This window comes from Polyergus mexicanus, unplaced genomic scaffold (assembly GCF_030449975.1).
Source record: "Polyergus mexicanus isolate NDT 795.1 unplaced genomic scaffold, iyPolMexi1.0 SCAF_20, whole genome shotgun sequence".
NCBI lineage: Eukaryota > Metazoa > Arthropoda > Insecta > Hymenoptera > Formicidae > Polyergus > Polyergus mexicanus.
This window is the reverse complement of record NW_027223340.1, coordinates 5,694,056-5,709,024: the sequence shown is the minus strand read 5'-3', so window position 1 is coordinate 5,709,024 and position 14,969 is coordinate 5,694,056. Positions and strand designations below refer to the sequence as shown.

The 14,969-nt window shown below is 37.1% G+C and overlaps 1 protein-coding gene across 2 annotated transcripts in view; it reads left to right on the top strand.

The window, feature by feature from the left end:
- The window catches only part of Fax (failed axon connections), a 29,704-nt gene that overhangs the window by 11,166 nt on the left and 3,569 nt on the right, over window positions 1-14,969 (top strand). Inside the window, exons 2-3 of one of the 2 annotated variants that reach the window (XM_070311753.1) lie at window positions 13,626-13,964; window positions 14,817-14,969. In XM_070311753.1, coding sequence (XP_070167854.1) covers window positions 13,626-13,964; window positions 14,817-14,969 — 492 coding nt within the window. The remainder of the gene's footprint in view (window positions 1-13,625; window positions 13,965-14,816) is intronic. The other variant, XM_070311754.1, reaches the window with a different exon arrangement.

Below are 14,969 nucleotides of genomic sequence, written 5' to 3'. Positions count from 1 at the left end.
CGGCACGAGGAAAAAAGAATGCGGATAGCACGAAGCCGACACGCCACTGGCATAACCTGCTTTAAGGTGTACACGTAGTCGTATAACGGCGTTGACCATGATTATCGGCCATGGTGCCTTCCGAGAAGCTTTCGAAAGGCGACGAAAATACAATGTCAAGCGATCGGGAAGCGGCGGAAGGACGGGGGGTGGGCGGGAAAGAGTGAGGGGGGAGGGAGGGAACGCGTCTCTCCTCTAGTCGCGCGTATGTTTCCGGCGATTTAAAGAGCGCGACCTGCCTCAACCGTAAAGTAGGCGCATATTTTCCTCACCTCACCTGCCTCTCTCGGCCAAGTAGCCGAGTGTACACGTACGCGCGCGTATACGCGTGCGCGTACGTTCGCGAGTTTGGGCGTACACGTCGTTGCGCGCACGGCGCGTGGCCATCGGCGAGCACACGATAATCCGATATACGTACAGATACGCGGGTACGATGAAAGTTTGCAAATAAAGTTTCACGTCGCGACGACGTGAGGAATTCGCGATCGATGTCACGTCAAACATCTTACGACGCGCTAATTTTTGCAGAACGAAGGGACACCCGGGGCGTTTCGCTAAAATCGCGATCTTAATTTTAACGATCGAGTCTCTTACGAGAAATTGAAAGGCTGTCGTCATTTACTTAGCGTGTAACTTTCTAATCTTCGATACATATCCTTGTTTTACCTTTGTTTTAAACACGAAATCAAAATTATTTTATTATTTCTTCGGTTTCTTCGGTATCCGAAAGATATAAATGGAAGTCATCGTCCTCCTCTTCTTTTTCTTCGCCATCAGATTTTTCTAACGATTCAGCAATTTATCGCGCATCTTCAGGGTTGTTTTGGATTTTTGGACTATTAAAATTAGTATTAAAAATAACGTTGGTGACGTAAAGTACCTGTTTCGAATAGAGAAATAATTATTCTTTCATAATCTCAAGCATATTTTTCTCTTTAGAATATTACGATTGGAATGCGAGCATTCTTATTAATGCTGTAATCAACATACAAATTTGTTTATCTGAATACTTTATCCGAGATTTTTATAATAATATCACGGACTATAACTCGAATGTCATTAATATCCCGCATACTTTGTTAATGCTTCGGCTTAACCGAACCACGATCATGAAAAATTGTTATCTATATTTATTTATAAATCATACGAGTCATGTTTTGATCGATAAACGAAGTATTTTGTAAGGATTTTTTATCAGCGTACCGAGACGATGAAAATAACTGCGATACTTTTCTATTTTCGTTGATATATTTGCGTTTAGAAGTTTAAATTATCCGCAGAAGTTTTATAAGAATGAAATGGCCGAATCTGCTATTGATATGTAGGACGATTAAATATTATTTTGTAATATATTGATTCCTAAACGTGAATATTAGTAAAAACAAAGACAAAGCGAAGACAAAATCATGTTTTTTCGCTTTACAAAATTCCCATTTAAGTAAAATTCCATACAAGTAAAAGACGAATGGTTCATTCTCAATCTAATCGTGATGTATCTAAAGAAATAGTAGCTTTATCAAAGCATTAATCGACAAACGACGATGCACATGGAATGTTTGATAATAAGTAAATAACATTTTCTATGCACCTGACGATATTTCTTGTTTGAAATGAAAGAGCAAATTTTGGAATTTTAGAAAATTTTGTTGTAAAATTATGAATGGACAGACTTTTCAATTAAGTGATCCTTAATTTAATAAAATCCTTATTTCCAAGGTAGGGGAACGGGCATAATTGCACAAATCAATTAGCATCAATTTAGCGATTTTTATTATTATAGATTTTATAATCAAAACTTTAAAAATTACGAGAAAATGTACACGCGAATAAATCTTGGTGAGAAAGGTTCTCCCAATTTTCAACACGATTAGCGCCTATTATCGAGCATCTCGTATTACATTCCCTAAGAATCTAATTCGACAAGGCCGGGCTACGTCACGATAATTCGACGTCGCAAAGGATTGAAAATCGGTATTCATAAAACGTTTTTCTCGCGACAGGACACGACGACAAAGAGGAATGTATAATATCGATCACGGTCGCGATGCCGGTTACAATCCTTTATATAGCGATGCGCGAGAGAGCGTGTCGCAAAGATGGACAGCCCTGAAACTCCATGCCGTAACGCTAAAACGGCGAACGGGAATAATGCGATGCGTGAATATTGACGAGCTGCCGATGCTCGGTTAGAAAATAATTTTCCACGCGCACAACTGCGGAATTACTTTTCGCGCTTTCCTTCCGTCCTCTCGCCTCGCGAGGTACGCATTCGCCGTGTGCGTATACCGCCGAATGATTTATGTTCTTTGCCGACCCGATTAATCCTTACGGAGCGAGAGAACAACATCAACATTCCTAAGCTCTATACTTGGTATTTATATCGATATTTATCGCATTTGCCATTTACATATACACACGCGTGTGTATGCCGAGACTGTGTTTCGCCCTGATTTTTGTTTACATCAATTCTTTTAAATATCGTTTTAGTGAAAAATAATAATTTTTGCCGATTAATTTTTTAACCATTATGTTAGATTATTTTATTTCGGAAGACGCGTTGTTCAAGCTAAATATATGATGTCACTTGATAAACAAGATTGTGGTAAATATTACTTTGCTACGATATATACATTGCTACAATGTAAGAGTACGCAAATAAAATTTACAAATATTTTCCTCGAAATAAATGTGATAGAGAGAGAGAGAGAGAGACAATATTTCGAATATTTAAAAATTTATATACTCTATTCTCATTAACGATTGTAACGAGTAAAAAAAAACAAGAATGAAAATACGTTAGTATAATAAAGACTGGTAGAATATTCGTTATCTTCGATTTTGTTAAATTAACAGAACATGGCATAATTATATATGCAAAATAAAGAACATGCAATCTCTCTCTCTCTCTCTACATATATATATTTATATATTTAATACAAGAGATACAAGTTAATTCTTCAAGAATTTCAATTTAGGCCAACTTTTGCTTTCAATCTCTCAATTGAAAAATTAATAAAGTAATGTACATTGCTTTATTCGCTATTTGTGATCAATAGAGTAATTACACATCCACGCACATACACACATAATGGCGCCAGTCTGAAATTTTTTTTTCAATGATGAATTCTTGCATTCCACCGCCGAGTCAAGCTTAACTAATCAGCGGCGATCGGCCGTGATGACATCTCGTAACGCATAGCTGATAATGTCGATCGTAAATTAAGCGATTTCAGAGTGTATGTATACATGTGTTACGATTAAGCGATGCGTACGAGGATCGGCGCGTGTTTTTATCGTCCGACACGATCGGTCACTCAGCGCAATTATTCATGAATCGAGTGACTCACCGGAATGGTATATCCTGGAATTGAATCTTATAGTTACCGGCGCGAGAATCATTGCAGCGTGCAATCGTACGCGCTGGATTTCCGCTCGGAATGTCGGTTTAGATAATCTTTCGAGGACGATCAGCAGCACGCGCCGTTGCGAAAGCAAGAACATTAACGAGATGGTGGGTAGGTGGATAATCTTCTGGAGGAAAAGTCGCAAAGATTTAGCCATTATCGTGAATTGCTCCAAAACAAGTATCTATATTCTACCTCCTATAATTCTTTGTTCTTCGTATACATGGTATATGCAGTGTCCCATTTTGCAGTGTCACGTTTAACGCCTCGCGATTATATGGTATGCTGTTTGACGTGTTTAAAGACTTATGTGTCTTATCCATCCTCTCTCTCCGTTTTTCTTAAATACGCAGTTTCCCGACACTAATAACGTCGCTCTCGCGACAGGCGACAGGCGTTCGCCCGACGCGTATCTTATCCGCAATCCGCGTAACACGATAGCTCCCCGACATTATCGATCCCGTTCCGCGATATTATCTGCGGTACCTGAGCCCCTTGACGTTTCAGGTGCGCAAATCTTCCCGCACCTGGCACATTATTGTTACCAAGTGTGCCTTTAACTGACTGAGATTTTTTCCAATAGCGGTTGTCATCGTCAAGAAGATGCACAGCTGCAAATCCGCCCGAGCGATCCTTTATTCCAAATCAGCCATGAGATTTATTATTCCACATCGTATCGTCTTTGTTTCTCTATCAATTCTCACGCATCTATTTTTAAACGTTACGCGAATGAGAACAGGACTATCAGTTTTGTTTATCGGTACGGTTTCAAAGCGAGTCCGCGATAAAATCTATTCCCTAGATAATCTTGAATTTCTTTTCGTGAAACTTTTGTCCTACGGATTTCAAGATGCGGATTTGTAGAATTTCTGAGAAGAGATTCTTACGAGAGAAGGTATAATTGGAAGCGCGATCGATTTTCCATGTGAATGTGGCTTAAAATATCATATTGGCTCTTTAACATTGCATTTTTCTACATATTTATATTTACAAATATCAACGGTATATAATATCTGCAGCTTCTATCGAGAATTTTATTCTCATTCCTATTGAAACTGAGAAATGTAAAGTTAGAATTTAGATTACTTATAATATTTTATACATGAATCCTTAAACAACTTTATGCAAACAAAATAGTTTAATAATGTAACATTTAACTTCTTTCCAGTAACATAATTTTTATTAAATAAAACCAAATTACATGTTCAGTCAACAAAATGGTTCAACCAAATAATTTTGTTTTATTTAACGAAATGGGTCTCTCAATGTAGATGCGTTAATTCCATCTCTGAGATATGTTTGGACTTGTCTTGATAACGAAAATGTTGGGTAAATTTTTATAAATCTCTATTTTCTCTTTTATAATGTCTTTACATATTAATATTCTTATTAATATATAATCGATATTGTTGTAACGCGAGCTCTTGCGGTTTCGGAATTTGCCCGCTGTCATGGGCAAATTAATCACGGCCAGGAAACACGGAGCTGTACCGTACAAAGTAAGCGTTGTTCCAAGCGTATAACGAACGTAATCGAATAATTCTCACAAGTATCCCCCCTTCTCCTTCATTTACATTAATAATATTAAAATTTCTGACAGAGCGTTTCACCATTTCGGTATTAACATTAATTTCATAAATTTTTTATTAATAGAAGAAAATTTTCAATTTAAAATTAAGTATTTGTATCGAACATTTTAATCGAATGAATTTACCTTTTCACTATTTAATTTCGAATATTTAAATTAATTTAATATTTAATTTATTTGATATTAAAACTTAATTTATAGAGATCTTAATCTATTAAACATTTCAAATAAATATCTTTAATTTACATTTATTAAATATTTCTGTTGAGCTAATTGACCTATATTTTTCAATCCTTTATAAAGAAAAATATGACTTTCAAATATATATTTAAAAGAAAAAGCTTATATATATATCTTTCAAGAAAATTTAATTCAATGAAGACACAAAATAGCTTGTGTATCTCAACAGACCAAATTGTAATATTAGAATATTAACAGCACTAGGAAAGTTTTTTTGTTGATACACACGAATATATGTTACTATAGCGACGTAATTATATAAATTATGATGAAGAAGCTTACGAGACTAATATTTCATTCTCCGAAGTCCAGGTGCAAGCTAATGAAATTATCGTCTTTCGCAGTTGTAAAGGATAAGAGTTTATATTACAAGATACAAAGAGTCAAAAATTTAAATTCAGCATTTTCCAAGGCGAATAGTATCGCGCGATTATCACGTCGCGCGTTCGTTTCTGTTTCGAGTTTTATTTCGTATCACATCTATTTAAAATATATAATTGTATTTATTCTTTCAATTTCTATCTATATTTATTATCGTTTGTTTTTTTTACGAAAAATTTTTTATCAATATTTAATATTAATAATTTTCAATTGTATAAAGTTGTAAAATTTCTTCTCATTTTTTTTCTTTTCTTTATATATATATATATATATATATGTGTGTGTGTGTGTGTGTGTGTGTGTGTGTGTGTGTGTAAAAGGGTATTTAATATGCCGTCAACTGAATGGTTATTTTTCAGTTTATTTTTTTCCTCTTCTTTACTTTTCGAACTAAGTGAAATTAAATTATTTTCACAGCTAGGGATTAAAGAATAGCCACGTTAAGACAATTGGTCACAATATGGATGATACATTTAATCCTTGCGATGTGCGTAGACAGAAAATAATAGTTCAAAATGTGAGCTGATTGAGGATTTTTTGCGGCGCGACAGCTGACTAATCTCAAATACGGCAACACATATAGGAACAAAAGGCGGCGGAAATAAATGCGGGGGCGGGAGCGCGGCTCTTAAAATAGCGCGGCGAAAGACTTTTCAAGTCACCACGATCGTACATATCTCTCGCAACAGGAACAAAGCGCGTGGACAAAGAGAAAAGTCTGCGGATGCGTCGGAGGCGAGCGAAACGAGACGGAGAGGAAAAGAGGAACGAGACAGAAGAACGAGATGAGAGGGTAAGGGACGGGTGACTAGGCAAGCGTTCTATTACATTCCATTAGTCGGTGACTAGATTGCCCGTCTTGGAAATGCGATTGTCCGTCTCGTTCTTTTTCTCTTCGTTACGAAGCGAAATCGTAATGCGTCCGTCCATCGTATTTTCCGAGAAAGGCGTTACTCGCCGTAATTATTTTACGGCTGGTCACCGCGCGATATCTCGTGACCTCGTGACCCGAGAAAGAATTTCAACCAAGCTTTTTTTATGAACGCTCACGTATAATTTATTGAATCTTTTAATCGTACGATATTTTATGAGGGGGCACGATTATATACATAGTTTAAAGGGAAGAATTAAAATACATTTGATTAGAATATATATATATATATGTATTTCTATTTCAAAGATCTTTAAATTTTGCAAACTAAATTTACGTTTAAAAATAATAAACTTTCATAAATGGACACACGTGTCACATGTATGCCAGGATATATCGCACTATCTCCGATAGCGCAAAAAGCAGTATTTAAAAAATTGATTGGATTATTCAAAAGAATACATTTAAAAAACGCAACTTTTCTAAGTAGCGTGATTATTATGACGCGAGTAACAATAAATATCTATTATTAAAAAGAACACATTATATAAATAATGCGATTATAATGACGCTAATAAAAATTAATATCTATCCCTTTTCGCGCGCGAGAAGAAAATAAAATGTTTTGCTATAAATTGATAATACGAGATTGATACCGGTATTAAAAAGATATACCATATATCGTATCTACGAGACGACATAAGAAATTCAAATTAATGCTTTTCACTCTGTGCTTCAAAAGATGTTTAGAGATACCTAAGTAATATCGGGGGAGGGGCGAGTCTTTTTTGGAAACATCGTAGTAAATGAGTTCGAAGTCGCGGGCTCTTGACGCCGCTGTTGAGAAAGAGAAGACGCCGTTCGCGTTCGTCAACGGCGACCACGATATAATTACGGGTCTCGGTATATCCCGGCAGCTGTAAATCCCTCGCGCTCTCGCTCTTTTTTTTTATTTTTATTTATTTTTTTTTTTTCCTTCTTCATTCGCCTTCATCTCGCGGACGATGAGCAGCAGGCGGGGTCTCGTACACGCAGTATAAGAGAGCGCGGCGCGCTCTCTCCGACACAGTACGCCTGCACGCCATCCCGTAATATTGTCCAATTTAACTCCTTTATCGTAGGTTTTAATTAATTAATCTTCCAATTGAACCTCATTACGGCTTATCTTATCGCGGAAGAAGAACGACGACTTCGATCGTTTCTCTCTCTCCCTCGCGCGCGCGCTTTCTCTCCCCCTCTCTTTCTCTTTCCTTCTTTTGGCTTGACATTCCTCGTCTGCGAGAAATTTATTCCGTCACGCCGGGTACGGGGGATTGGCGAGGAGGATAGAGGTTCATTGCACTCCATAGAAAAATAGACGACGCACACTGATCTGTGCGCATCCTTCAATGCTCTCTCTCTCTCTCTCTCTCATTCTCAAATCGTTAATTTAAAAAAAAAACAAAACTTGAAATATCAATTGATATCACGTAGAAATACAATATATGCATTTAAAATAAATATTAAAATCTTTTTAATGCGTGTGTTGTATATTTATTAAAAATCTAGAGCGTGATTATTTTTGAATTTCTAATCTGTTTATTATTTCTAATCTGTTACGTGTCTTTTAAAAAATATCTTTTCAATAGTTTATTCGTTTATTTTGCTTCGTACAGAAATAAGGAAACGTTGTAAATTTGTAATTGGACCAAAATCCCGTTTTCAACTTGGCAATATTGAATAAAGGAGCTTCCTTGGGGTCTGTAGACGATGCTATTCAGGGCTATTTACTGCATGAAAGGATATCGACGCGGTTATCGTGTTTCATAAGATAGTTTACGCGGCATGAACGGGCCTCATTGTGCGACTTTATGGTGTCACGCTCGAGGAAACAACGGGTTAAATGTCGAGATAATTTACCGTCCATGAATGCAAGGCGTGGTGTTTCTCCCAATTTGACTGATTATTTAAATGCACTTTGTCGGTGTGCGCGCATTCAACGTCAATTCGAGATTCGATCTTTTTATTTTAATCTTTTAGAAAAATATTGCTTTATAATTATTCGTTTAGATGATAAAGTTTTTGTAAAATTAAATTTTATCCTTCATCTCACTCGTTTGCCCATATATATATATATATATATATATCCAGTACTTGCAACACGATTCCTTAGAAATTAATTTCTATTCGCTGCCTAACACTTTGAATATATGTAAGTGGGAAGAAGCCAAGGATTATCTGCTATAAGCTAGCTGAGCTAGCAATCTACTTGATTCAACGCGACGTGATCCTACGACACGCTCCGCGATGCTGTGCATGTTCAACTCTTCTCTAGCTTTTTTTCTTTTATTTCCATGCTGGTTGATTAAGAGTGCTTTAACGTATTTAATGTTTATACGTCACGTGTAATACGCAGGGATGTATTATTGCGAGCGATGCGTGCGCGGAGATTGTTGAATATATGTATGTATTTCGAGAATACTATTTTTGATTAATAAAAACGATACGATCTCGAGATACTTGATCGCAAATTTATTACCGAAACGTCATGTTTCCGTAATAAATTCCCGATTAATTTCAAGTGATAACTCGAATGCGTGGGGGATATCTCTCTCGGTTTTCTTTACAATATATGGTACTTAACGTGTCGAAAACGTCAAACATTAAAAATCTCGTTGATTTAAAGCCGAGCGAAAGTTATGATCCCCCACGATGATAGGAAGAACAAAGGAGATTCTTTTTTCACGCGAATATTATAATTCAATAATTTCCTAATCATTAATCGATTGGCGTTCTTACGTGGAATTACGAAGCAGGTCGTATGCGTGTTTCGCGAAATACGTAGGTATTTGACGTATGTCCTCGCTGTGGGCAGCGCGCGGTACATAAGTAGTCAATTATACTGTGCCACGCGATCCACAGAGCACGCCTATAGCGTATGCACATGCAAATCTTGCAGCGACATCCGTCGCGTCGAAACGCATCGACCGACGTAACGCGACGTGGAAACAGTAATGCTTCTAGCCCATTAGGATGAATGAGGGATCGGATATATGCATAGATTGCGCGGCGCGTCGTGGAGATCGAGCTGATTTATAGCTACTCAACGGACAAAGACACACGCGTCTTACGGCGTGTAGAAACTTCCCCTTTGTATATCTGCCTTGAAAACTTATATATCGCGTAGTTTTATATCTATCACATTTTCCGCCACTGCGTTTTTCTCAAGATACATTCTTTGCGCGTTTTGTTGCGGTTTCCTTCCTCCAAAGGAGTTTTTCACTTCGACAATTTCGTAACGATCAAACTATCACGAGTTAGTATATCTATCTAAATTTGTATTTGGACAATCTGTATTTCTTTTTTTTTTTTTTTCTTCTTTTTACTTTTCATTTATTTGGCACTAAATTTTTTTCAGAAAATTCAAAGAGGAGAGATTTATTATATTTTTAAATAAGAATATATGATTGTGAACAAAAAACACACACATATTTTTTTTTTATTTTTTCAATGAATTTCAATACGTGTACTATGCCCCTTGATGTTTGACGCCTCGCTTTACCTGGACCTAGCTTAACGCAAAATAATGCGGCATCTAATCGATAGCGCCCCGAACTTTGACCCTGGAAACATCTGTCCGTATACGGACAGATTTATTCCCCCCCTCCCCCCATTGACTTGTGTCATGATCGAGACTGGTTTTTCGGCGATAATCTTCCGCGCGATACATGCGTGCTCTTACATCGCAGCGACCATCCCGCGCGATCAATATCAGCGCAAACGGCGGCAGCCGCGACTACGATCAACGAGGGTGACTACGACGATGACAGCGACGAGAGAGAGAGAGAGAGAGAGAGAAAAAAAACCATCACGACCACTAGCACGTGGCGTGTGTACATAATACGTATACGTGTACATATATACGAGATACGGGTGCATACGCTCGACGATGACACGACGCTGTGGGTGTGGGTGTATACATGTGCGTGTGCCGATGATGGTGTTTGACGGTGCGCCCGGTGGGTGAGGCGAAGGGGGGGGGACGTTGCCAGGCGACGGAAGCTGCCGCGCGAGTTCATCGTCCTCTGCGCTCGCGCTCGCACACTCGCGCCTTCTCCCTTGCGCTTTGCACCGGATCCAGCTCTAAGCCACCTTTCGTCCGTTTCTTTTGGCTTCTCCGGCGTCCAGCCGGATCCGCCCTTGCCCCGCGCGCGAGTACCTCTCTCGCTTCTACATTCTTATGAATTGGAATCGAAGTATGCAAAGTATCTCGATAATATGTTCGCGGTTTGATAGCGGGGGACATCTCCGATGTATCCGAGGGCGGTGACTTTTTCCTCGATACAGTTCTTATTCGAATGAAAAGGGCAAATCGTATCCTAAAATGTTTTCTTCGCGCCGATAAAGATACGCGATATTTTTTTCTTCGTCTTATGGATTATCACCCGACACGTTTATTATTTGTTGAATGAAAAAAAAAATGCAAGAGACTCGAACGAGTAATTTGTCCGAATAGTTTTTAAATAAGTTTGATCTTTTAATAGAGATATGGAAGCATAGGTCACGTAAAATGTTACGAATGTTTCGAAAATTTTGAAAACAATGGAGAGGTGATACTTTGTTATCATATTAATGAAAATTTTAAAAATAATTGTAGTAAAATATTTCAATAATATCTTGTATACATTTAAAATGTCATAAATCTTGATAAAATTTATGAGGAGTTTCTATGAATAATAAATGAGATATAATAGAAATGTCAATGCATTTTGTCGATACATAGACTTCTGGTCATTTGAGTTCTCTTTTTTTCAATCAATTTTTTTTCAATCGGATCATATTTTCCCGACACTCGCCGTATTATTGTCCAAGATATACATATAAACTTTCCATGTGCCTGCGTTATTATCGTTATTTTATTTTAGTCGAATATACAAGGAATTTCGATGAATAATAAGCATGACGTAATAGGGAGGTCAATGTGTTGCATCGAGAACAGGCCGCGGGGCGTTCGATGCAAACAACCCCGCCCTGCGCAACCACCCCTCGTTATTGACGTTGTATTAGCATCGATGGTGCAAATAAGTCAATTAAATAATAAGGGTAATATCACGTAAAAAAAAAATACAATTGAATACTGATGATTTTAATAAATGTAAAAAGATTGAATATTTTTTATATTCGCTCGAATTATTCTCGTTTGTAGGTAAAAATATCGAAGGCTCGAAATCGGCGAGAATTTCGAATATTTCGAGAGAGGATGAAAATAAAATGAAAGGGTAAATTGGGCACAAATGGGCGCGCAGGGTGACTCATTTGAGCAAATACACGTGCGTCGGCGTTCTGACTGACCCTTATATAGCCGACACACGCGTATTATATGCACGTTTCTCAACTAGCTCTCATCGATCTTGTCGTCATGACCAACTCGAAGGGGTTAAAACTGGAGCAATGGATCTCTCGTTGCTTTCCTCGTGTCGACAGAGATCCCCGCGCGATATTTTTCTTTAGTATCATAGTTTTACTCTTGTTCTTAGATCGACTAGATTTCACGCATTCTGGTCCTCGTTTCGTTTTAGCGTTTACGTCTCGGCTCTGTAAAATTGACTTGACGGTGCATCCTTCGGTGTTTGTTCGTTTCGAATTCGCTCTTCCGAGTTTGCTCGTTCTTCCGTATTTCTCACATCGTGCACACGCGCACAAACAGGCATGTTTTAATCCCATTCTCGCAATCTTACTCGAGCTTACGTGCGATTTATCTTTTTCTTTTATTTCTATTTCGATTTCCCAGCGAGTCGTGCGTTTTACGGGATGACATTATTAGTAGATCCATATATACTCTCTTCACTCGTTTAACTTTGACTGCGAATGCTCCTCTCCATCTTTTACGAGCATGAAGTACTTGATCCGCATAGTAAATTATGCAAGAGAGAAGGCATACTATTTAAGTGTTACGGAGAAATTCTATTTAAAAGCCTACTTTGCATTTAATTACATTTGTACTGTAATTGATGATTAGAACTACACTCTTTTATGTTGATCGCACAATTATACCATCATAATCCCGAATTCAGAAAGTATTTAAAAATTGTTTTTTTTTTAACTAATGTTTTATTTTTCACTTATTTGAAATATTGTATAATCATGTTTATATATATATATATATAAATTTAAGTTCTTGGATACGTCACTCTTTCTCAACAATAGTAAATTAACGAAATAAGAACTTATTTTACGAGAGAAATTATTTGGTAATCATATTACAAAACAGTTCATTATTAAAAGAGAGAACATTTTTTACGGTTGAATAAGCACGCACTCGACGCGATTTTTGTTTCAATTAATTTTGTTTAAGATGAGTTTATTTTAACATTTATTTTATTATATAATATTTCAAAGTTATTCAATATTAGTGTATAATATTAAGAATAATATTATTCAATATTAATGAAACATTTTGTCAAGTAAAAGTCTCATGAGAAATTATCGTTAAGAACAAAATTGTCCGTACATTTATTATAATGAACATTTATCGTTAAAAAATATAGCGATAAATTCGAGACACCCCCGTATATCATCATCGTGTGGAATAGCTTCGCAGATTAGATGTAATAAGCTGATTCACCTGTGAAAACCACGATATCCCACTTATACGTTTAACGCGGTACGTACATCTCTATAAATAGAGCATGTACTTCGCGAGAGTATAAGTGCCTATGCCCCTGTCCGTCACACAATGTTATTTATTACGCACGATGACGAAGAATCGTGCAGGAAAGAGAGAAAGAGGAGAAAAAGTGTAGCATTTTTATTAATATATATTAGTTGATATAAAATATATAGAAAATTTTTTCAACAATTGAATTAATCTGGTGATTTTATTTTAAATTATTCAAATAAAATTTTACTACGTTACAATGTCAATAGAAAAGAATTTGCGAAACTACAAAAAAGAGAAAGACGATACATTAAAATATATATATATACTGTATTTCAATTTGGATTATGCAAAGTTAGCGTTTCAATATTCGAGATACATCATAGACAAGCGCCATCGCAATTTAACATAAATTCACGCTTCGATCAACGATAGATACCGACGATTTATTTGGCTTGGTTTCAGAATGTTGATCACAAGATGAAATTCCGCTCTAAGAAGGGCCAATTGCCGTTCGTTGAACTGAACGGCGAGGAGATTGCCGATAGCACTATCATCCTGCGGGAACTGAGCCAGAAATTCGGCAAGGATCTTGACGCCGGTCTCACATCCGAACAGCGAAGCGTTTCCCACGCCATGATATCCATGATCGAGAATCATCTCGTTTGGGTCGTCGCGTGCTGGCGCACGAAGAATTTGGATCAAGTGCTAAAGGGCTACAAGGTCAATCTGCAGCTTGCTCTGGGATCACGTATACCCAACGCGATTTTGAACTTCTTCTTCAAGCTCACGTTTGGACGCAAGGTAAGTTTCGTTTATCGTTCGCCATGTGTGATATCGGTGTGACCTAGCATACAACTTGGACGTTAGATCACTGATTGATAATTCTCACATTTCACGCTCTCTAACTGTTTAACTGCAATAATTCATTCGCATCTCTTTACGTTTTTATAACTTATTTACATATTTTCATAATTATATTCCACATTGTATTTTCATAATTATATAGTATGCATATAATAATGATGTATGCTGTATGGAAAAGAAAGAAAAAAAATCAAAATATTCCTCGACTTGTTCGCATTTTTCAAAACGCACGATTCCATATATCCATATTTGCGATTAGTCATGCATGTGCATTCACAGTTGTATTCGTGTATAAATACTGATTGTAGTTTTTTGCCATTTTTTTGCACATATTTCTATTTCTCTCGATATTAAAAATGTTAGACTTTAAGTAGCCAACGTCATCATCGACGATTAACTTAACTCTTGAGTCCTGGTCGAGGTGATATGTTTTTGCCTAGATATTAATAATATGGAATATAAAGATGACATATACTGTATGAAATGTTTGTTACGTGAAATAAAATACAAATTTTGATCGCGTATCTATTAAGATCTATGCTACTAGATGCGAAAAAAAAATAATAATAATATTTGTTTGAATTTTACTTCGACCAAGTTTCGCTACTTACACGTTATCACACGTTACTTCATGCTATCCTTAGAATCATTCATAGTATTCCCTTGGAGTGCAAACCATTGCGCTTGTGGCCATAGATGTCTATGAATGTGGTAGCTGAGGTATATTATCAAGACAGGGAAACGCAAGCGTAGAACAAAGCAGCGTGACCATTTGTAGTGAGATGGTAGTTGGATTGGTTGCAGGGTGCGAGGAAAGTGAAGGCTCAAGGAATGGGCGTGCATAGCCCGGAGGAGGTATCTCAGTTTGGTTGCACCGATCTCAAGGTACTTTCGGACACGCTTGCCGACAAGCCCTTCTTCTTCGGTGACGAGCCAACTACC